Source organism: Pelecanus crispus, chromosome Z (assembly GCF_030463565.1).
Source record: "Pelecanus crispus isolate bPelCri1 chromosome Z, bPelCri1.pri, whole genome shotgun sequence".
NCBI lineage: Eukaryota > Metazoa > Chordata > Aves > Pelecaniformes > Pelecanidae > Pelecanus > Pelecanus crispus.
This window is the reverse complement of record NC_134676.1, coordinates 10,435,453-10,457,682: the sequence shown is the minus strand read 5'-3', so window position 1 is coordinate 10,457,682 and position 22,230 is coordinate 10,435,453. Positions and strand designations below refer to the sequence as shown.

The following is a 22,230-nucleotide window of genomic DNA, read 5'->3' as shown; positions in this document are numbered from 1 at the left end:
AAGTCTTTATTTCCAACAAGTGAATAAATAGATAGATAGATAAATAAATAAATAAATGGCCAGCCAAATAAATACATGCATAAATAAATAGAGTTCTGTGGTAATAGTCATTGGCGTGAGAGTCCCGCAGTGTCCATGGGGACCTTCCCCTCCATCAGGGGAGGTCGCAGTCCGGACAGGCCAGGTAACACCATGGGTAATAAGTAGCTCCCCTCTCCCCATCTCCTCGGGCTGTCCATGAGCGTGCAGCACAACGGGTCTTTATTGTCGGTCAAATAAATAGGTGAATAAATAGATAGAAAGCATTGTCAAAATAAATAGGGTAAGTTCTATAAATAGAGGAGGAGTCGGTGGAGGCTGAGGGTGCAGGGCCGTCCTTGGAGCGCCCCTGTGCGCGGGCGAGGGGAGGCGGGAGGCCAGAGGTGGGGCTGGGGCGGTGGTCCAGAAGTGGCGTGGTGGTGGGTGGTGGTGTGTGGGGCCGTGCGGGTCGTGTCGGGGTGTTTGGGCTAATTGGGCGTGGAGCGGGTGAGGTTGTGGAGGCGTTGGAAGCAGAGGCGAGCTTCGAGGCAGACGTGGTCCCAGGCGCAGGCGCTGTGGTTGTGGGTGCGGAGGAAGTCGCGGATGCGCCCAAAGTACTTTTCGATGCCGAGCAGCAGGTTGCGGGGCCCTTGGCCTTGGGAGAGCGTGGGGTTGGCTGGCGGGCATTGCTGGAGCTGCTGGATGCGGTGGTGGAGGCCGCTGAGGAGTTGCCGTCGTGCCGTGGCGTCCCAGTGCTGTGGGGTGTTGGGTCCGCTGAGGGTGTCGAAGAGGTGCTGGAGGATGCGGAGGGCGGTGGCGTCGGCTTGCTGCGGGTGGCTGGCGTGGAGGAGGGTGTCGGGGAAGGGGAAGGGGGCGTGCTGGTGGTGGCATGTCTGCGGCGGGCTGGGAGCCATGTGCTGGAGGAGCCGGAGGCCGTGCCAGGGGAAGGTGGTGTCTCGGGGACGCAGGTGTTGGCAGGCGAGGGCGGAGGCGAGAGCCGTGAGGAGGAGCAGGAGCGCCGGGGCGCCGTGCGGCAGGCGGGGCTGTGGGGTTGCGGGCGCAGCCATGGTGGGGCTGTGGGTGGTGCTGGGCAGGAGCGCGGTGAGGCTTGCTGGTGGTGCGGGTGGGCGCCGTGCTTGGGGTGCTGCCGGGTGGCCGGCTTTATGTGGCGCGTCGGCTTTCCCTTCCTCGCTTTCTGAGTGCAGCGAGTTTCCGTCTGTGGTTTTCGTTTTTGGCCGGTGGCTGTGGTGGTCGTGGGGAAGTGCGTTGTCGGGGTGGCCGTGCGTGGGGAGGTGGTCTGTGGTGGTTGCGTGGGGGATGCGAAAGCGCTGGGGCAGAGGCCTTGTGGGCAGCTGTGTCGGGGCGGTGTGTGAGGGTTTCCCTGCTGCCCGCGGGGCGAGCTGTGGTGGCTGTTTTCTGGAGGGGAGTGAGGTTTGCCTTCCTGCCGCGGTGTCTTTTCCGGCTGTAGCGGGCTGGTGTTGGTTGTGGTGTGTTTTGCTTTCGCTTGGGGCTCGCCGTTGTTTCCATCTTAGCTGGTGTTGTCTTTTTGTGGCGGGAAGGGTTGGGAAGTGATGTCGCTTGGCAGAGCCTGGGGAGAGCCCCTGCTGGAGCGCGGGCCTGGGGGTGGCGTGGGCGGCTTGCGAGGCGGTGGCTGTGGGTGTAGGCACTTGAGGGTTGGCTGTGTTTGCGGCTGGAGCTGCCCCAGGTCCTGCATTTGAAGCTGATGAGGATGGGGAGGAAAGGCTTGAGGAGCAAGGGAAGGGCTTTGCCGCCGCCGCCGCCGCCGCCGCTGCTGCTGCTGCGCTGGGTCGCTGTCTGTGTTGCGGCGCGTGTGCCCCTGTAGCAGGGGTCCTGTTGTGTTTTGTCGTCCTCCTTTGCGTGAGGTGTCTGGAGAGCAAAGAAGACAATGTCCCCCGTGAGCGAAGGGTCTTGCGTTTGGGCTGGCGTGAGCCCCGGCGGCCCTGGAGGAGGGGTGTGCAAGAGTCCTGTGGCGGTGGAGCCGAGCCGGCTGATGTAGTTCTAGAGCTGTGGTGGGAGGAGGAGGAGGAGGAGCTGGGGGTTGCACTCGCTGAGGTTTCTGGGTCCCTTGCAACAGCAAGGGTCATGGCATGATAGAATCGTTTAGGTTGGAAAAGACCTTTAAGATCACGCAGTCCAACCGTTAACCTAAGACTCCCAAGTCCACCACTAAACGGTTTCAGGGCAGAGTAATAATTTCACGTTTCCTGGCTTGGTGGCTGGATTATCTTTTACTGCAAGTAAAAACTAGGAGTCGTTAAGGTTGGAAAGGATCTCCAAGATCAGCAGTGCAAGCCTCAACCCAACACCGCCGTGCCTACTAAACCGTGTCCCAGAGTGCCACGTCTAGGCGTGTTTTGAAGAGGCGCGGGGATGGTGACTCCACCGCCTCTCTGGGCAGCCTGTTCCAATGCTTGAGCACTCTTTCCGTGAAGAAATTTTTTGTGCTAGCCAAGCTAAACCTCCCGCAGCGCAGCTTGAGGCCGTTTCCTCTCGTCCTGGCGCCACCTCCTTGGGAGAAGAGACCAACAGCCACCTGGCTACAGCCTCCGTTCGGGTGGTTGTGGAGAGCGACCTTATGGTCTCCGCTCGGCCTCGTCTTCTCCAGACGAAAGAATCCCAGTTCCCTGAGCAGCGGCTCCTCATAAGACTTGCTCTCCAGAGCCTTCAGCGGCTTCGTTGCCCTTCCCTGGCCACGCTGCAGCACCTCAATGTCTTTCCTGGAGTGAGGGGCCCAAAACCGGACACGGTATTTGAGGTGCGTCCTCACCAGTGCCGAGTACAGGGGGACGATCGCTTCCCTGCTCCTGCTGGCCACGCTGTTCCCGACAGAAGCCAGGATGCCGTTGGCCGCCTTGGCCAGGTGGGCACACTGCTGGCTCCTGTTGAGCCGGCTGTCGAGGGACACCGCCAGGTCCTTTTGCGCCGGGCAGCTTTCCAGCCCCTGTTCCCCAAGGCTGTGGCGTTGCATGGGGTCACGTTGCGCTCGTGCGAGAGGCGCTGCCAGGTGTTTTCTGAAAGCTTTTGGAGCGGGGGAAAGATGTGTGTGGCGGTGGTGGCAGGGCGGTGGCGGGCTGGGAGCCACGGTGTTGTCAGGCAGCGTTGCGTTGGTGGGTGCCGTGCTTGGGGTGCTGGCACGTGGCGTAGGTGGGTGCCGTCACTGGAGGAGGTGGGCTGACGTTGGAGGTCGGTGGCTGGACCTTGTCGCTGTTGCCCTGGAAGAGTTGGTGCTGCGAGGTGTTTTCTAGCAGCGCAACGAGAGGGTTGTCGTGAGAAATGGCCAAAGCGTGGAGAGCAGGGGACCTGGGGCTGGTGAAAGCGATCTGTGCCGTGCCGGCCCTGCATCGAATCGTCGCGGGGTGTGGGTTGGGAGGGACCTTTAAAGGTGATGTGGTCCGACGCCCCAGCCATGAGGTGGGGACGTGTTTGACTCGATGAGGCTGCTCAGAGCCCCGTGCAAGCTGAGCTTGAACGTTTCCGGGGACGGGGCACCTACCGCGTGTGTGCCCGCGTTTCAGCACCCTGACGGTAGAAAACGTCTTCCTTGCGTGTAGGCTGCATCTGCCCTCTTTCGGCTTAAAACACCTCCCCCTCGTGCGGTCGCTCCAGGCGCTATCGAAAAGCCTGTCGGCAGCTTTGTTGCGAGCCCCGTTTAGGTATTGAAAGGCCGCAGGGAGGTCTCCCCGGAGCCTTGCCTTCTGCAGGCTGAAGAAGCCCAACTGTGTCAGCCTTTCCTTGTAGCAGGAGAGGTGTTCCACCCTCTGATGACGCTTGTGGCCCTCCTGTGCTGGAGGCCGAGGTGGTTGAGCAGGTGGGTGTCGTCCTTGTAGTGAGGACGATCTCGAGAGCTGCTGCTCAGTGGGTCTAAAGCGGTCTGGAAGGGGGTAAGTGTGGAGGAGACGAGGGCCGAGGAGAGGATTCTGCTGCGGATGGCTAAAGCCTGTCGGAGGTTTTTCAGAGAGGCTGAGTGAGGAAGGTGCCTGGTTGGGGAGGCGGCAAAGAGAAGAGTGGGCACGGGATGTGCAGAGCCCTGTTTGGCGCGGGGCTTGGAGTAGGTGTTGAGTGGAGGTGTCTTGCCCCCCGCCAGGCCAAAGGCTCGTTCCCGTGGTTGTGAGGCAAGAGGCAGTGGCAAGCTTTTTGCAACGGGTCTTTATTGTCGGTCAAATAAATAGGTGAATAAATAGATAGAAAGCATTGTCAAAATAAATAGGGTAAGTTCTATAAATAGAGGAGGAGTCGGTGGAGGCTGAGGGTGCAGGGCCGTCCTTGGAGCGCCCCTGTGCGCGGGCGAGGGGAGGCGGGAGGCCAGAGGTGGGGCTGGGGCGGTGGTCCAGAAGTGGCGTGGTGGTGGGTGGTGGTGTGTGGGGCCGTGCGGGTCGTGTCGGGGTGTTTGGGCTAATTGGGCGTGGAGCGGGTGAGGTTGTGGAGGCGTTGGAAGCAGAGGCGAGCTTCGAGGCAGACGTGGTCCCAGGCGCAGGCGCTGTGGTTGTGGGTGCGGAGGAAGTCGCGGATGCGCCCAAAGTACTTTTCGATGCCGAGCAGCAGGTTGCGGGGCCCTTGGCCTTGGGAGAGCGTGGGGTTGGCTGGCGGGCATTGCTGGAGCTGCTGGATGCGGTGGTGGAGGCCGCTGAGGAGTTGCCGTCGTGCCGTGGCGTCCCAGTGCTGTGGGGTGTTGGGTCCGCTGAGGGTGTCGAAGAGGTGCTGGAGGATGCGGAGGGCGGTGGCGTCGGCTTGCTGCGGGTGGCTGGCGTGGAGGAGGGTGTCGGGGAAGGGGAAGGGGGCGTGCTGGTGGTGGCATGTCTGCGGCGGGCTGGGAGCCATGTGCTGGAGGAGCCGGAGGCCGTGCCAGGGGAAGGTGGTGTCTCGGGGACGCAGGTGTTGGCAGGCGAGGGCGGAGGCGAGAGCCGTGAGGAGGAGCAGGAGCGCCGGGGCGCCGTGCGGCAGGCGGGGCTGTGGGGTTGCGGGCGCAGCCATGGTGGGGCTGTGGGTGGTGCTGGGCAGGAGCGCGGTGAGGCTTGCTGGTGGTGCGGGTGGGCGCCGTGCTTGGGGTGCTGCCGGGTGGCCGGCTTTATGTGGCGCGTCGGCTTTCCCTTCCTCGCTTTCTGAGTGCAGCGAGTTTCCGTCTGTGGTTTTCGTTTTTGGCCGGTGGCTGTGGTGGTCGTGGGGAAGTGCGTTGTCGGGGTGGCCGTGCGTGGGGAGGTGGTCTGTGGTGGTTGCGTGGGGGATGCGAAAGCGCTGGGGCAGAGGCCTTGTGGGCAGCTGTGTCGGGGCGGTGTGTGAGGGTTTCCCTGCTGCCCGCGGGGCGAGCTGTGGTGGCTGTTTTCTGGAGGGGAGTGAGGTTTGCCTTCCTGCCGCGGTGTCTTTTCCGGCTGTAGCGGGCTGGTGTTGGTTGTGGTGTGTTTTGCTTTCGCTTGGGGCTCGCCGTTGTTTCCATCTTAGCTGGTGTTGTCTTTTTGTGGCGGGAAGGGTTGGGAAGTGATGTCGCTTGGCAGAGCCTGGGGAGAGCCCCTGCTGGAGCGCGGGCCTGGGGGTGGCGTGGGCGGCTTGCGAGGCGGTGGCTGTGGGTGTAGGCACTTGAGGGTTGGCTGTGTTTGCGGCTGGAGCTGCCCCAGGTCCTGCATTTGAAGCTGATGAGGATGGGGAGGAAAGGCTTGAGGAGCAAGGGAAGGGCTTTGCCGCCGCCGCCGCCGCTGCTGCTGCTGCGCTGGGTCGCTGTCTGTGTTGCGGCGCGTGTGCCCCTGTAGCAGGGGTCCTGTTGTGTTTTGTCGTCCTCCTTTGCGTGAGGTGTCTGGAGAGCAAAGAAGACAATGTCCCCCGTGAGCGAAGGGTCTTGCGTTTGGGCTGGCGTGAGCCCCGGCGGCCCTGGAGGAGGGGTGTGCAAGAGTCCTGTGGCGGTGGAGCCGAGCCGGCTGATGTAGTTCTAGAGCTGTGGTGGGAGGAGGAGGAGGAGGAGCTGGGGGTTGCACTCGCTGAGGTTTCTGGGTCCCTTGCAACAGCAAGGGTCATGGCATGATAGAATCGTTTAGGTTGGAAAAGACCTTTAAGATCACGCAGTCCAACCGTTAACCTAAGACTCCCAAGTCCACCACTAAACGGTTTCAGGGCAGAGTAATAATTTCACGTTTCCTGGCTTGGTGGCTGGATTATCTTTTACTGCAAGTAAAAACTAGGAGTCGTTAAGGTTGGAAAGGATCTCCAAGATCAGCAGTGCAAGCCTCAACCCAACACCGCCGTGCCTACTAAACCGTGTCCCAGAGTGCCACGTCTAGGCGTGTTTTGAAGAGGCGCGGGGATGGTGACTCCACCGCCTCTCTGGGCAGCCTGTTCCAATGCTTGAGCACTCTTTCCGTGAAGAAATTTTTTGTGCTAGCCAAGCTAAACCTCCCGCAGCGCAGCTTGAGGCCGTTTCCTCTCGTCCTGGCGCCACCTCCTTGGGAGAAGAGACCAACAGCCACCTGGCTACAGCCTCCGTTCGGGTGGTTGTGGAGAGCGACCTTATGGTCTCCGCTCGGCCTCGTCTTCTCCAGACGAAAGAATCCCAGTTCCCTGAGCAGCGGCTCCTCATAAGACTTGCTCTCCAGAGCCTTCAGCGGCTTCGTTGCCCTTCCCTGGCCACGCTGCAGCACCTCAATGTCTTTCCTGGAGTGAGGGGCCCAAAACCGGACACGGTATTTGAGGTGCGTCCTCACCAGTGCCGAGTACAGGGGGACGATCGCTTCCCTGCTCCTGCTGGCCACGCTGTTCCCGACAGAAGCCAGGATGCCGTTGGCCGCCTTGGCCAGGTGGGCACACTGCTGGCTCCTGTTGAGCCGGCTGTCGAGGGACACCGCCAGGTCCTTTTGCGCCGGGCAGCTTTCCAGCCCCTGTTCCCCAAGGCTGTGGCGTTGCATGGGGTCACGTTGCGCTCGTGCGAGAGGCGCTGCCAGGTGTTTTCTGAAAGCTTTTGGAGCGGGGGAAAGATGTGTGTGGCGGTGGTGGCAGGGCGGTGGCGGGCTGGGAGCCACGGTGTTGTCAGGCAGCGTTGCGTTGGTGGGTGCCGTGCTTGGGGTGCTGGCACGTGGCGTAGGTGGGTGCCGTCACTGGAGGAGGTGGGCTGACGTTGGAGGTCGGTGGCTGGACCTTGTCGCTGTTGCCCTGGAAGAGTTGGTGCTGCGAGGTGTTTTCTAGCAGCGCAACGAGAGGGTTGTCGTGAGAAATGGCCAAAGCGTGGAGAGCAGGGGACCTGGGGCTGGTGAAAGCGATCTGTGCCGTGCTGGCCCTGCATCGAATCGTCGCGGGGTGTGGGTTGGGAGGGACCTTTAAAGGTGATGTGGTCCGACGCCCCAGCCATGAGGTGGGGACGTGTTTGACTCGATGAGGCTGCTCAGAGCCCCGTGCAAGCTGAGCTTGAACGTTTCCGGGGACGGGGCACCTACCGCGTGTGTGCCCGCGTTTCAGCACCCTGACGGTAGAAAACGTCTTCCTTGCGTGTAGGCTGCATCTGCCCTCTTTCGGCTTAAAACACCTCCCCCTCGTGCGGTCGCTCCAGGCGCTATCGAAAAGCCTGTCGGCAGCTTTGTTGCGAGCCCCGTTTAGGTATTGAAAGGCCGCAGGGAGGTCTCCCCGGAGCCTTGCCTTCTGCAGGCTGAAGAAGCCCAACTGTGTCAGCCTTTCCTTGTAGCAGGAGAGGTGTTCCACCCTCTGATGACGCTTGTGGCCCTCCTGTGCTGGAGGCCGAGGTGGTTGAGCAGGTGGGTGTCGTCCTTGTAGTGAGGACGATCTCGAGAGCTGCTGCTCAGTGGGTCTAAAGCGGTCTGGAAGGGGGTAAGTGTGGAGGAGACGAGGGCCGAGGAGAGGATTCTGCTGCGGATGGCTAAAGCCTGTCGGAGGTTTTTCAGAGAGGCTGAGTGAGGAAGGTGCCTGGTTGGGGAGGCGGCAAAGAGAAGAGTGGGCACGGGATGTGCAGAGCCCTGTTTGGCGCGGGGCTTGGAGTAGGTGTTGAGTGGAGGTGTCTTGCCCCCCGCCAGGCCAAAGGCTCGTTCCCGTGGTTGTGAGGCAAGAGGCAGTGGCAAGCTTTTTGCAACGGGTCTTTATTGTCGGTCAAATAAATAGGTGAATAAATAGATAGAAAGCATTGTCAAAATAAATAGGGTAAGTTCTATAAATAGAGGAGGAGTCGGTGGAGGCTGAGGGTGCAGGGCCGTCCTTGGAGCGCCCCTGTGCGCGGGCGAGGGGAGGCGGGAGGCCAGAGGTGGGGCTGGGGCGGTGGTCCAGAAGTGGCGTGGTGGTGGGTGGTGGTGTGTGGGGCCGTGCGGGTCGTGTCGGGGTGTTTGGGCTAATTGGGCGTGGAGCGGGTGAGGTTGTGGAGGCGTTGGAAGCAGAGGCGAGCTTCGAGGCAGACGTGGTCCCAGGCGCAGGCGCTGTGGTTGTGGGTGCGGAGGAAGTCGCGGATGCGCCCAAAGTACTTTTCGATGCCGAGCAGCAGGTTGCGGGGCCCTTGGCCTTGGGAGAGCGTGGGGTTGGCTGGCGGGCATTGCTGGAGCTGCTGGATGCGGTGGTGGAGGCCGCTGAGGAGTTGCCGTCGTGCCGTGGCGTCCCAGTGCTGTGGGGTGTTGGGTCCGCTGAGGGTGTCGAAGAGGTGCTGGAGGATGCGGAGGGCGGTGGCGTCGGCTTGCTGCGGGTGGCTGGCGTGGAGGAGGGTGTCGGGGAAGGGGAAGGGGGCGTGCTGGTGGTGGCATGTCTGCGGCGGGCTGGGAGCCATGTGCTGGAGGAGCCGGAGGCCGTGCCAGGGGAAGGTGGTGTCTCGGGGACGCAGGTGTTGGCAGGCGAGGGCGGAGGCGAGAGCCGTGAGGAGGAGCAGGAGCGCCGGGGCGCCGTGCGGCAGGCGGGGCTGTGGGGTTGCGGGCGCAGCCATGGTGGGGCTGTGGGTGGTGCTGGGCAGGAGCGCGGTGAGGCTTGCTGGTGGTGCGGGTGGGCGCCGTGCTTGGGGTGCTGCCGGGTGGCCGGCTTTATGTGGCGCGTCGGCTTTCCCTTCCTCGCTTTCTGAGTGCAGCGAGTTTCCGTCTGTGGTTTTCGTTTTTGGCCGGTGGCTGTGGTGGTCGTGGGGAAGTGCGTTGTCGGGGTGGCCGTGCGTGGGGAGGTGGTCTGTGGTGGTTGCGTGGGGGATGCGAAAGCGCTGGGGCAGAGGCCTTGTGGGCAGCTGTGTCGGGGCGGTGTGTGAGGGTTTCCCTGCTGCCCGCGGGGCGAGCTGTGGTGGCTGTTTTCTGGAGGGGAGTGAGGTTTGCCTTCCTGCCGCGGTGTCTTTTCCGGCTGTAGCGGGCTGGTGTTGGTTGTGGTGTGTTTTGCTTTCGCTTGGGGCTCGCCGTTGTTTCCATCTTAGCTGGTGTTGTCTTTTTGTGGCGGGAAGGGTTGGGAAGTGATGTCGCTTGGCAGAGCCTGGGGAGAGCCCCTGCTGGAGCGCGGGCCTGGGGGTGGCGTGGGCGGCTTGCGAGGCGGTGGCTGTGGGTGTAGGCACTTGAGGGTTGGCTGTGTTTGCGGCTGGAGCTGCCCCAGGTCCTGCATTTGAAGCTGATGAGGATGGGGAGGAAAGGCTTGAGGAGCAAGGGAAGGGCTTTGCCGCCGCCGCCGCCGCCGCCGCCGCTGCTGCTGCGCTGGGTCGCTGTCTGTGTTGCGGCGCGTGTGCCCCTGTAGCAGGGGTCCTGTTGTGTTTTGTCGTCCTCCTTTGCGTGAGGTGTCTGGAGAGCAAAGAAGACAATGTCCCCCGTGAGCGAAGGGTCTTGCGTTTGGGCTGGCGTGAGCCCCGGCGGCCCTGGAGGAGGGGTGTGCAAGAGTCCTGTGGCGGTGGAGCCGAGCCGGCTGATGTAGTTCTAGAGCTGTGGTGGGAGGAGGAGGAGGAGGAGCTGGGGGTTGCACTCGCTGAGGTTTCTGGGTCCCTTGCAACAGCAAGGGTCATGGCATGATAGAATCGTTTAGGTTGGAAAAGACCTTTAAGATCACGCAGTCCAACCGTTAACCTAAGACTCCCAAGTCCACCACTAAACGGTTTCAGGGCAGAGTAATAATTTCACGTTTCCTGGCTTGGTGGCTGGATTATCTTTTACTGCAAGTAAAAACTAGGAGTCGTTAAGGTTGGAAAGGATCTCCAAGATCAGCAGTGCAAGCCTCAACCCAACACCGCCGTGCCTACTAAACCGTGTCCCAGAGTGCCACGTCTAGGCGTGTTTTGAAGAGGCGCGGGGATGGTGACTCCACCGCCTCTCTGGGCAGCCTGTTCCAATGCTTGAGCACTCTTTCCGTGAAGAAATTTTTTGTGCTAGCCAAGCTAAACCTCCCGCAGCGCAGCTTGAGGCCGTTTCCTCTCGTCCTGGCGCCACCTCCTTGGGAGAAGAGACCAACAGCCACCTGGCTACAGCCTCCGTTCGGGTGGTTGTGGAGAGCGACCTTATGGTCTCCGCTCGGCCTCGTCTTCTCCAGACGAAAGAATCCCAGTTCCCTGAGCAGCGGCTCCTCATAAGACTTGCTCTCCAGAGCCTTCAGCGGCTTCGTTGCCCTTCCCTGGCCACGCTGCAGCACCTCAATGTCTTTCCTGGAGTGAGGGGCCCAAAACCGGACACGGTATTTGAGGTGCGTCCTCACCAGTGCCGAGTACAGGGGGACGATCGCTTCCCTGCTCCTGCTGGCCACGCTGTTCCCGACAGAAGCCAGGATGCCGTTGGCCGCCTTGGCCAGGTGGGCACACTGCTGGCTCCTGTTGAGCCGGCTGTCGAGGGACACCGCCAGGTCCTTTTGCGCCGGGCAGCTTTCCAGCCCCTGTTCCCCAAGGCTGTGGCGTTGCATGGGGTCACGTTGCGCTCGTGCGAGAGGCGCTGCCAGGTGTTTTCTGAAAGCTTTTGGAGCGGGGGAAAGATGTGTGTGGCGGTGGTGGCAGGGCGGTGGCGGGCTGGGAGCCACGGTGTTGTCAGGCAGCGTTGCGTTGGTGGGTGCCGTGCTTGGGGTGCTGGCACGTGGCGTAGGTGGGTGCCGTCACTGGAGGAGGTGGGCTGACGTTGGAGGTCGGTGGCTGGACCTTGTCGCTGTTGCCCTGGAAGAGTTGGTGCTGCGAGGTGTTTTCTAGCAGCGCAACGAGAGGGTTGTCGTGAGAAATGGCCAAAGCGTGGAGAGCAGGGGACCTGGGGCTGGTGAAAGCGATCTGTGCCGTGCCGGCCCTGCATCGAATCGTCGCGGGGTGTGGGTTGGGAGGGACCTTTAAAGGTGATGTGGTCCGACGCCCCAGCCATGAGGTGGGGACGTGTTTGACTCGATGAGGCTGCTCAGAGCCCCGTGCAAGCTGAGCTTGAACGTTTCCGGGGACGGGGCACCTACCGCGTGTGTGCCCGCGTTTCAGCACCCTGACGGTAGAAAACGTCTTCCTTGCGTGTAGGCTGCATCTGCCCTCTTTCGGCTTAAAACACCTCCCCCTCGTGCGGTCGCTCCAGGCGCTATCGAAAAGCCTGTCGGCAGCTTTGTTGCGAGCCCCGTTTAGGTATTGAAAGGCCGCAGGGAGGTCTCCCCGGAGCCTTGCCTTCTGCAGGCTGAAGAAGCCCAACTGTGTCAGCCTTTCCTTGTAGCAGGAGAGGTGTTCCACCCTCTGATGACGCTTGTGGCCCTCCTGTGCTGGAGGCCGAGGTGGTTGAGCAGGTGGGTGTCGTCCTTGTAGTGAGGACGATCTCGAGAGCTGCTGCTCAGTGGGTCTAAAGCGGTCTGGAAGGGGGTAAGTGTGGAGGAGACGAGGGCCGAGGAGAGGATTCTGCTGCGGATGGCTAAAGCCTGTCGGAGGTTTTTCAGAGAGGCTGAGTGAGGAAGGTGCCTGGTTGGGGAGGCGGCAAAGAGAAGAGTGGGCACGGGATGTGCAGAGCCCTGTTTGGCGCGGGGCTTGGAGTAGGTGTTGAGTGGAGGTGTCTTGCCCCCCGCCAGGCCAAAGGCTCGTTCCCGTGGTTGTGAGGCAAGAGGCAGTGGCAAGCTTTTTGCTGTTTGTGGAAGTGCGTTGGTGGGGTGGCCGTGCTTGGGGACGGCGGTGGCGGTGCTTTGCTCGTGCTGTGTTGGCGGGAGGCCGTTTTGGGGGGGGATGTTTGCTGCAGTGGTGTAGCGGGGGATGTGAGAGAGTAGGGGTAGCGATACATGGGGCAGTTGTGCTGCAGATGTGGGTTTTTTTGTGGTTTCCCTTTTCCGTCCCGGGCAGCTCTTATCCTTTTTGTTTCTCTGAATTTCCCTTCCTGCCCAAGTCTCTTTTCCTTATGTAATGCTCCAGCGTTGGTTGTGGGGTTTTACTTTCGGTACGTTTGTCCTCTTTGTTTTCATATGAATACATTGTTTGCTTTTACATTTTTGGAGATTTGTAAAATTCTGTGTTTCTCGGGAATCTCAGCAGCTCTCCTCAGTCCCGATGTCCTTTGAGGAAGTGGCTCTAGGTCTAAGCACTTTAGCACTGAATGTTTATTGATGAAGCTTCTACAGTCTCTTTGCTTCCCGTTCTTCAGTTTAAACCTCATTGTGATGGGGTGTAAGAAGTCTTTTCTAAGCTGTCGCTTATTGAAGAATGAAGGAGACGCAGCCAGAAGTATTTTTATGTAGCGTGATTTTTGCTATTTTTGCCAGTTCAGGACTTTTTTGTGACCACCGTGTCATTGTGCTGCGCGGAGGAAAAGGTCCTCTACAAAGAATTCCATTTTTCTGATTTCCAGTGTTTGCCTGATGCGACGCGTGTGGTTTTTGTTATGCCCTCATACTACTGGAAGTTCTTGATTTCTCTCTCTGTTTTTGTTGTGGTTTTTGGGCGGGTGTTTTGGTTTTTGGTTTGGTTTCCGCCCGCCCCTCCACTGTTCATGTATCATTTCTTTCCATTTTTTAAGTTTTTTTTTCAATGGCCTGTTTTGCTCTGGAGGTCCTGAGCGCATTCTGGTGGTGTCAGAGGAGGTTGCATATGGCCTTGTCCGGTGATGCTTTTGGATCTCTCTCCAGGGATGGACATCCTACAACCTCCCTGACCTCTCTTCTGGTGTCGCATCGTCTTCATCGTAAAGATGATAATAATGTGTTTCTTCTTTCCTGTTTGAATTCCCCGTGTTCCAGCTTGTGTCATTACCTCTCCTTCTCTGTTTTTATGGCTGCGGAGGGTTTCCTTTCTTCAGCCGCCTCAGAGAAGACAGAGCCAACGAGATCCCCCCTGCCTGGTGTCACAGGGTGTTTCTCATTAGAAGGAACATCAGGAGGACTGTAGTACAACGTGGAAGTTGCATTTTGAGGGGTCCTGCTGTGTTGCTGCCTGTATTTGGTCCTGCTTGTTTTCTCGCTCTCCAGCTGCATGGGAAGTGCCCCTTTGTGTTTGCATGGAGCAGTGTCCTTGCAGTGGTGTGGTGGTGGAGGTGGTGTGACCGAGCGTGGAGAACTACGTCTTTGTCCTGTGCGGGAGGAGGTCGGAGCTGCTGAGCTCTGCTGCTGTTGTCTTGCTCGGACTTAGCCGGGGAGGGCAAAGCACCCGGGTCAGATATTTTTGGGGTGGTGGTTGGAGGGTGAAGGAGCAGCTGGTGCTGGTGGTGCGTGGGCAGTTTCCTTCATGGGGAATGCTGTGCTGGTCTGTGCTGGTTGGTTTGAACCATGTTGGGTGGTGGCGTTGGGGAATGTAGCTTTTTGTTTGCTGAGGATGTGTTGGGACGAAGGCAGCCCAGGCCGATGTGTTCTATGTAGTGAGGCAGGTCGCCACGGCCACTGGTGTGTGAGCACAGGCGGGAGCGTCGTGGGCCAGTTGTGGTCGTTGTCGGAGAGCAATGAGCAGTCCTGGGCACCTTCTGTGTTTTTTGTGGCTTTTTGGCGCTTCTTGGGTGGGGTTAGTAGCACTGGGCTGCTGTGCCTTGTCCAAATCTCCACAGGCCTTGGTGGGTGCCCTCCTTGGCTCTTTGAGGTGCACCTTGTGCATGCCACGCTGCTTGGTCCCAAGCAGTGCTGTGGCATTGCTGAGTGGTTGTTTGTGATGGGGTGGTGGTTTGGAGGTGGCTTTCGTGTCTTGGCAGTGGGAGAGGGTTGGGAAGGGAGAGGGTAGGTGGTGGGAGAGGAGGAGCGTGTAGGGCAGGCGCAGTGTGGGCGAGCGTGTGCTCTCCAGCATCAGCGGGAGATGCCTGTGGGTTTGAAGGACCACGGTGGGTCCCTGCGAGTGGCTGGCCGTTCGAAGCCTTCGACCGGGGCTGGAGGCATTGGTGGGAGGGGCTGCAGGAGGGAAGCTGATCCCTGCCTGCGTGCAGAGACCCTGTCTTTGCCTGTCAGGTGTATGAATGATGACCACCTCTTTTCTTTTTTCATTGTTTTGTTTTTGCAAAAAGTCTTTATTTCCAACAAGTGAATAAATAGATAGATAGATAAATAAATAAATAAATGGCCAGCCAAATAAATACATGCATAAATAAATAGAGTTCTGTGGTAATAGTCATTGGCGTGAGAGTCCCGCAGTGTCCATGGGGACCTTCCCCTCCATCAGGGGAGGTCGCAGTCCGGACAGGCCAGGTAACACCATGGGTAATAAGTAGCTCCCCTCTCCCCATCTCCTCGGGCTGTCCATGAGTGTGCAGCACAGCATTTTCCTCATCCGTCCATTCCAGCGAAGGTGTGGCCATGGCGCGGGTGTGCGGGCTGTGCCGTGGCCTGGCCCCGGCCTCGCTGTGTTCATGCCTTTTTCCCTGTCAGTGCAGGCTCCTGGTTGGAAGATGTGTGAGCAGTGCTGAGGAGTCCCAGCCCCAGCTGCTGCTGCTGCCTTGGCTCAATCTGCGTCTGCCAGCGTTAGCTGGAGATGGGCTTTTGGGGTGGGTGGGTTTGGTGGCGGGCAGGAGCAGCCCGGCTCTTCATCTGCCATATAAGCGTGTCCACACGTTGGAAGCAGAGGCGAGCTTCGAGGCAGACGTGGTCCCAGGCGCAGGCGCTGTGGTTGTGGGTGCGGAGGAAGTCGCGGATGCGCCCAAAGTACTTTTCGATGCCGAGCAGCAGGTTGCGGGGCCATTTCATTTTGAAGAGCATACCCTTGGCTGGCAGGCACTGCTGGAGCTGCTGGATTTGGTGATGGAGGCCATTGAGCAGTTGCCGTCGTGCCGTGGCGTCCCAGTGCTGTGGGGTGTTGGGTCCGCTGAGGGTGTCGAAGAGGTGCTGGAGGATGCGGAGGGCGGTGGCGTCGGCTTGCTGCGGGTGGCTGGCGTGGAGGAGGGTGTCGGGGAAGGGGAAGGGGGCGTGCTGGTGGTGGCATGTCTGCGGCGGGCTGGGAGCCATGTGCTGGAGGAGCCGGAGGCCGTGCCAGGGGAAGGTGGTGTCTCGGGGACGCAGGTGTTGGCAGGCGAGGGCGGAGGCGAGAGCCGTGAGGAGGAGCAGGAGCGCCGGGGCGCCGTGCGGCAGGCGGGGCTGTGGGGTTGCGGGCGCAGCCATGGTGGGGCTGTGGGTGGTGCTGGGCAGGAGCGCGGTGAGGCTTGCTGGTGGTGCGGGTGGGCGCCGTGCTTGGGGTGCTGCCGGGTGGCCGGCTTTATGTGGTGCGGCGGCTTTCCTTTCATCATCATCATCTAGGCAGAATTTCCCTGTTTTCATTTTCAGTTTTGCTTTCCATTTACTTTCTCCTTCAGGCTTTTGTTGTGCTTGTCAAATTGTGAGCAGAAGGTGGCCCTGTCCTAGGGAATGGGAGCTGGTTGTTTCTCAGGGCTGCTGTTGGCGTGCGGGTCAAGCCCGGTTCCAGTGGTGTTCGGGTTTATTGGGGTCTGTGAAAGCATGGTGGCAGAGGCTTTTGGGGCAGCTGTGCTGGCAATTTGTTTCAGGGCTTCCTTTTTGTTTGTTTTGTGAGTTGTCTTTTTTGGCTTTTATTTCAAGTTTCTCTGCCTACTAATATCTATTTTTGTTATTTCATGCACTGATATTATTTTTATGTATGAGTTAATGCATATTTTCCTTTATTTCTTATTAACAAATATTTTTAGTTTGTTAGTAGTTTTTGTTTGTTTTTTTTTTTCCTTTTCCTTTCTCTATAGCATCTGCAACTTCGGTGCTGGAGGAGTTTTCCCTCTCTCTGAAAATATCTTGCAGAATATTTTTGGGGTCATCTGTTGCCACCCTGCCCCCGAGTTATTTGTCCTCAGTGTGTTGATATTTAGAAATATATGCATAAATATAGCAAAGATGTTTTCATCAACTATTCATGCAATGATTGTGATTTCTAGATTTTGGGGTTTTTTTGTTTGTTTTCAACTTCTTGTAGAAATGAGGCAACATTAGGTTTTTGGGAGGCAGGATCTGGTGGCAGTATTTGCCTTGGACATGCTGGTCCGCTTACCTCTAGAAAGCGAAAGTGGGCAGAGTCCCAAGTGCAAGTCGTCACTGCTTCCTGGGAAGCTTCCAGCAGCGAGAGGTACCAGTGGCTGCTGATACAGCAAGAATGGGGGTTTCCCCTGAGGTTTGGGAGGCCGTTTTTTTTTAGTTTCACTCAATTAGTTACTATGTATGTTGATGCTGTAAATTCTGACTGTGTTTTTGTGGGTTTTGCTTTGGGTTTTTTTGTGTGTGTGTGTGTGTTTTACATTGGGAGATGCTGTCTTTTCCATTAGTCTGTTGCAGGCTGCCTGTGTAGTAGAGATCTTACAAATATCTTAGCTGGTGTGCATGGTACCTAGCAAACTGCTTGGTGGAGCTTAAATCTATTACATCAGATCACTTAATCATTTTTCAGTCCTTTCCTGTTTCACTTTTCAAGTCTATTCCTGATATTTCAGTTTTGACTTTCAGTACCTTCTCCTGCATGCCTTCTCTAGGTCAGGAAATACCTGTGTTGTTTGAAGAGCAGAATATCTCTTCTGATGTTTTCCTGTGGGTAGGCAGGAAGTGCAAAGATAACTGGCTTGCACTCATATTTTATAATGATTTCTTGTTTTGAAAGTGTGTATGCACAGGTGTGTGGGATAGGGATATACAGTGCTGACGTGGTTTTCACCTACCTGAGAGACAGTGGGAATAACTGCAATCCTTAGACCCTGTTCTCATGCAGATTTTATTATATTTTGTCAAGTTTATAGAGGGGACAATGCTCGTGTGTTGGTTCCAGTTCATATCCACCAAATCTTGTTTGGATCTCTTCTCCAAGTCTGCTTTTTGTGGCATTTTCCTCAGAAGGAGATAGGAGTGCTGCTTTTGAGTAACCTCCTAAGACTTTCAATGTGAATCTAGTTAAGTTTTTTTAAGTGATTTGTGCCAGAGCTGATAAGGTGGAATTACCTGGGAAGGAAAGTATGGCAAAATATGGCACTGTTTCAAGTTCCAGAAAACACCTGCAATACTAAATAAAAATCATAAATACTAATTGCCTAATTATTTCACATTCAGTGATGGAGGATTGGGTGTAGGAAACAGGGATTGATGCACAGAAATGCAGCAAGGTGGAAGGTGCTGTCAGCTCTGAGAAAGCATTTGAGGTGCTGGGGAATTTGCAGAGAGGGGTATGAAGGAGGAGGATGTTTTTGGAGAATGTGTGGAAGTGGATGCATTAGTGGTTAAAGCATTAATTCTTGATGGATTGGAGGTGGTGAGGAGTAAACCATGAGAATTAGGAGGAAAAACGCTTAGTAGAGTACCAGACCCACATGTGGAGTTCACTCAGAGAGCAAAGGGCAAACTTTCCTCTTTTTCTTCCAAACTGACGACAAAATGCTGCTTTGTTTTTGCTGGCATGTCCTGTCATCTTGGAGTGCAAGCTTTCTAGGGTGAGGACTGTCTTATCTTCCTGTAGAGGACCTAGAAGAATGATCTAAGGCATTGGTCTCCACCTTTTTGGATCACACGCCCCATCAGTAAAAAATTTGTGAGCATTTGCCCCCACTATATTTTTATTTCTAAATTATACACATATACTACTGTAGTAATATGTATGTTATAAAACATAAACAAAAATAAAAAAAAAAAAAACAAAAAAGGAGGAGAGAAAGGTTAAACACTATTTTTAAATTCTTAAAATTTCATTTATTAATGGTACAAAACCCATTTTTTTCATGCACCCCAATGGATTGTCTTGCCCACCCCACTTTGGAGTCTACTGGTCTGAGGTCTCCTGTAACATAGTTTAAATAAACCTTCCAGTCATCTGGTAGTAACTCTTTTTCTCTCTCTGTTTTTTAATGTTTGTGCTGTTTTCCTAGCTGATGTTTCCACTTTCAGAAAACAGGGCATGGTACAAGGATAAAACCTTTAGACTACATCCACGCTGTGATTACGGTCCTGGCCTGACCCCAGGTCTTTGGCCCCCAGTGGTCTGTTGCTCTTCCAGGCACAGTCTTGCTGGAAGATGACAGCTCAGAGCTGAGGGTTGGGAGGGGAAAGCATTTAGTTGTTGCCTTTAACTTACCACTAAGCAATCAAGTATTTGTATATAATATTAAAAACTTCTATAAAACAGGTTTATTTTGAAGTTGAGGATCCAGGTAAATCTTCAGCTCTGCTGTAAGCAGTCAGGTCAGCTTCTGCTCACACTTCCTTTAGTTCTTCCTTTTTAAATTTTTTTATGCATATAATACGGGGTTCATAAGAGCTGTCCAGCTCTGTTACGGTTTCAACTATTAATAAATGATACTGTCTTTTTCCTAGGATTACTATGGAATTACATTCCCTGCTCCTGCAACCTTGACAGGCAGAGATGGGAGCCTTGCTAACAACCCGTACTCAGGTGAGTGCTATTTAAAGATGAGGATGGTAAGTGAGATGTGCTCATTTCTAAACACAGGCCATCCTGCTGTTGTTGAAAGAGCAATTGTTTCTCCTGTCTGTAAACAGTTAAACCCATCAGTCCAAACTAGTCAAACAAAGGTGAGTATCTCCCACTCAACCCTGACACTGGTGTTTCTTCATGGTTTTGTTCAGTAATTCATACGGGACTTCTGGGACTAAGCTGGGTAGCCTTGGAGAATAAGTGCAAAATTGTTAGGAATGTAAACAGTAGTGTCATCTAGTGCCCTTCCCAAACACCACAGGTGCTTGAAAAATACTCCATAGCTTAACCATTCTTCTCAAAATTCACCTGGCTTGCTTTCCTTTTTTGGCACTGGAATAGACCCCCCTCAGCAGCTCCCCATACTTTGTAACTGCTATTTTAGCACTTGTATGTTCCCAGCAGGAGCTGCATCTAGCAGGCTCTCCGTCACCCTCCCCAGATCTAATGGACTTCATTCCCAAAAGCATGTGGTCCAAGAAGCCCTTCCTCATTCCTGCTCTTACTCTTCAGTTATCTGTGCAAAGATGACATTAATGCCATCCATGATTTTCAGCCAGTGGTTTTCATCAACTGCCATCTGATTACAGCTTAAAACTGTAGCTGTAGGTGTTATAATTCCTGTAATGATGGTGTTAAGTGTTGTCACACTTCTTGGTAACCAACAAAAAGGAATACTGGTTGGGAACGAGATAGATGTGATTGATCTATGTCACCTTCCCTAAAAAACACGTGAACATGCTGCTCTGTAGGCTGCCAGGAAATGCAAGAATTTGGGAGGTTTCTGCTTTGTAATCACTTCTCTCAGAAGGCTGCTTTTGGGTTAATAACTGAATTTCCCTTCCTACTTCTTCAATAAGGTGGCCCGCGATGCAAGCCTTGCTTTCCTGGCCTTCAGCTACTGTCTCCAGAACTTTGGTGGTGTGAGGAACCGGACATCTAACTAGTCATGCTTGACAAATAAACAGACATAAAAATATGCCCATCGCTGCCTGTAAATCCTAACTTGTTTTCAGCCCATGAAGCTTAGCTAATCAGTTTAACCTCCAGGAGAGTCGCACTTTAACCCAAAAACCATGTGCTCTTTGGCTATTTACCATACTTCTGCTTTTAGCATGATCTGATGCATTGCAATGATCTGGTAGTAATGAATCTGCTCAGACCGTGTGAGATAGGTAAGTATCGGTATCTCCATTTTATCAATGGATTAGCCATGGCACAGAGTTCTGTGCCATAAACTGGCAATATGCTTGTGGCCATCAGGAACAGAGACCAGGAACAGAGCACTTCCAGAGCACTTCCCATGAACAACTGCAGGCTTTCAAGTGTAGGATGTGCTCTCTTCTGTAGTTGTCTACTTGTATTCAGAGGATTTGAATCCTTTGAGTCCTCCACGTTTGGAGTGGCTTTGATGGCTTTTCTGACCAGTTATTTCTTTCGCAGGTGACGTAACAAAATTTGGCCGTGGGGATTCTGCCTCCCCTGCTCCTGCTACCACACTCGCCCAGCCGCAGCAGAACCAGACGCAGACGCACCATACAACTCAGCAGCCCTTCCTCAACCCAACCCTGCCCCCGGGGTACAGCTACACTGGGTTACCTTATTATGCTGGTGTGCCCGGCGTACCCAGTGCATTCCAGTATGGGCCAACCATGTTTGTAAGTCTAACAGCCAGAACTGTAACCCTTCCATCGTGCCTCTCTGGTTTTGCTCTCTCCAGCCCAAACATTCTACATCTTGAAATCATCGAATGGCTTGGGTTGGAAGGGACCTTCAAAGATCATCTAGTCCAACCCCCCTGTCATGGGCAGGTACATCTTTCACTACACCAGGTTGCTCAAAGCCCCATGCAACCTGACCTTTAAACACTTCCAATGATGGGGCACCTACCACCTTTCTGGGCAACCTATTCCAGTGTTTCATCACCCTCGTCATAAAAAATTTCTTCCTTATGTCCAGTCTAAACCTACCCTCTTTCAGTTTAAAACTGTTGCCCTTTGTCCTGTCACTACAGGGCCTGGTAAGAAGTTTTTCTACATCTTTCTTATAAGCCCCCTTTAAGTACTGAAAGGCCTCCATAAGGTCTCCCCAGAGCCTTCTCTTCTCTGGGCTAAACAACCCCAACTTCTCAACCTGTCCTCATAGAAGAAATGTTCCAGCCCTTGGATCATTTTTATGGCCTCTTCTGGTCCTGCTCGAGCAAGTCCATGTCTCTCTCATACTGGGGACCCCAGAGCTGGATCCAGTACTCAGGTGGGGTCTCATGACAGCAGAGCAGAGTCATCTTCCCCAGTCTGAAAGCGATCTCCAAAAACATACAAGCATGAGAAAATAGCTGCAGACCCTGCCCCAAGAAAACAGGAAATTTAAAAGGCCAGAACTCATAGACTCCTGCACAGGTTACTGTAAATAGCAGACAGCTGCAGTTCATGGACTCAGTGTTCCTGAAAGCCCTTGCCAGTCTCTGGAGAGTCAAGGGGAGACCCAAAGCTGAGTCAGCGAGCTGAGAGTACCTAGGAAATCCTTTTGAGGCTGGAGGAGACCCCATTAAGTCAGAGAGCAGTGCTGGTGGTCTCAGGAGGGAGAATGTTATTTGGGAAGAGGTGATGCTCCAGGCAGCAGGGTAGATGAGTCTATTTTAAGGCCCTGTAGGACTGTGTTTTATGAAACAGCCTCAGGCAGGAATTGACATTCATTTGATTCTGGAGGGAGAGTACTGTGGTTGCTTCTTCTTGGGTTTGTGGGTAAGAATTTGCTGTTTACATTCAGTGTATGAAAGAAATATGCAGCCTGTTCTGAAACAGGGTTGCACTGCAATCAGAGAGGCAGCTCTAGCAGAAAACTTGGGGCTTGCACAAATCCACTACAGCAAGTTACTGCTGGAAACGTGAGTGCCATGTCCCATGCCATCCCAGTGCTCCCAACTCCAGATTACGTTTCCCACGTGAGGTGGAGGTGCCTTCCCCACTAGATGGCAGAGGGAGCTTGCATTTTGTGTGCTGTTCCCAGTTAACCACGCCTTTTGTTCCCTTCCTTTGTCCAGGTACCTCCAGCATCTGCTAAACAGCATGGAGTCAACCTGAACACCGCATCGACTCCTTTCCAGCAAGCGAGTAGCTATGGGCAGCACAGCTATGGAGCAGGTACGCTTACCACTGCGCTTCACATGTGAGCGTCTGCAGAGCTGCTTGCACACTGTAACACCTTGTCTTGTACACACCGGCAGGCTATGATGACTTAACGCAGGGAACGGCAGCTGGAGATTACAGCAAAGGAGGCTACAGTGGGTCATCTCAAGCACAAAACAAATCTGCTGGCACTGGACCTGGGAAAGGTAACACACGAGACTTGAGGTTGCTCTTGAGTGGGATTTAGCAGGGCAAACTCCCAGTATTGCCAGTGCTGTGCAGTCAACACAGCAGCCAGCTCTAAACAGGGTCACGATCCAAGCTGTTTCTCCATCTCCC

At 55.4% G+C, this 22,230-nt stretch overlaps 5 protein-coding genes across 6 annotated transcripts in view; 1 reads left to right on the top strand and 4 right to left on the bottom strand.

The window, feature by feature from the left end:
* The window catches only part of UBAP2 (ubiquitin associated protein 2), a 248,076-nt gene that overhangs the window by 221,147 nt on the left and 4,699 nt on the right, over positions 1-22,230 (top strand). For both annotated transcript variants that reach the window (XM_075725829.1, XM_075725830.1), the window contains 4 exons: positions 18,643-18,721; positions 20,207-20,421; positions 21,807-21,906; positions 21,990-22,097. In XM_075725829.1, coding sequence (XP_075581944.1) covers positions 18,643-18,721; positions 20,207-20,421; positions 21,807-21,906; positions 21,990-22,097 — 502 coding nt within the window. The remainder of the gene's footprint in view (positions 1-18,642; positions 18,722-20,206; positions 20,422-21,806; positions 21,907-21,989; positions 22,098-22,230) is intronic.
* On the bottom strand, positions 507-1,085 carry LOC142596675 (interferon-like). Its single transcript, XM_075726601.1, has one exon. The coding sequence runs from the start codon at positions 1,083-1,085 to the stop codon at positions 507-509; it is 579 nt and encodes a 192-aa protein (XP_075582716.1).
* Positions 4,432-5,010, bottom strand: LOC142596674 (interferon-like). The gene has a single exon (XM_075726600.1). It carries the CDS (start codon positions 5,008-5,010, stop codon positions 4,432-4,434), a length of 579 nt encoding a protein of 192 aa, XP_075582715.1.
* Positions 8,351-8,929, bottom strand: LOC104024597 (interferon). The gene has a single exon (XM_009491856.2). The coding sequence runs from the start codon at positions 8,927-8,929 to the stop codon at positions 8,351-8,353; it is 579 nt and encodes a 192-aa protein (XP_009490131.2).
* On the bottom strand, positions 14,821-15,453 carry LOC142596757 (interferon-like). The gene has a single exon (XM_075727242.1). It carries the CDS (start codon positions 15,451-15,453, stop codon positions 14,821-14,823), a length of 633 nt encoding a protein of 210 aa, XP_075583357.1.

What these genes read in the sequence shown, in the direction of transcription:
- LOC104024597 (XM_009491856.2), bottom strand. Translation starts at nt 8,929, where the DNA reads ATGGCTGCGCCCGCAACCCCACAGCCCCGCCTGCCGCACGGCGCCCCG.
- LOC142596674 (XM_075726600.1), bottom strand. Translation starts at nt 5,010, where the DNA reads ATGGCTGCGCCCGCAACCCCACAGCCCCGCCTGCCGCACGGCGCCCCG.
- LOC142596757 (XM_075727242.1), bottom strand. Translation starts at nt 15,453, where the DNA reads ATGGCTGCGCCCGCAACCCCACAGCCCCGCCTGCCGCACGGCGCCCCG.
- LOC142596675 (XM_075726601.1), bottom strand. Translation starts at nt 1,085, where the DNA reads ATGGCTGCGCCCGCAACCCCACAGCCCCGCCTGCCGCACGGCGCCCCG.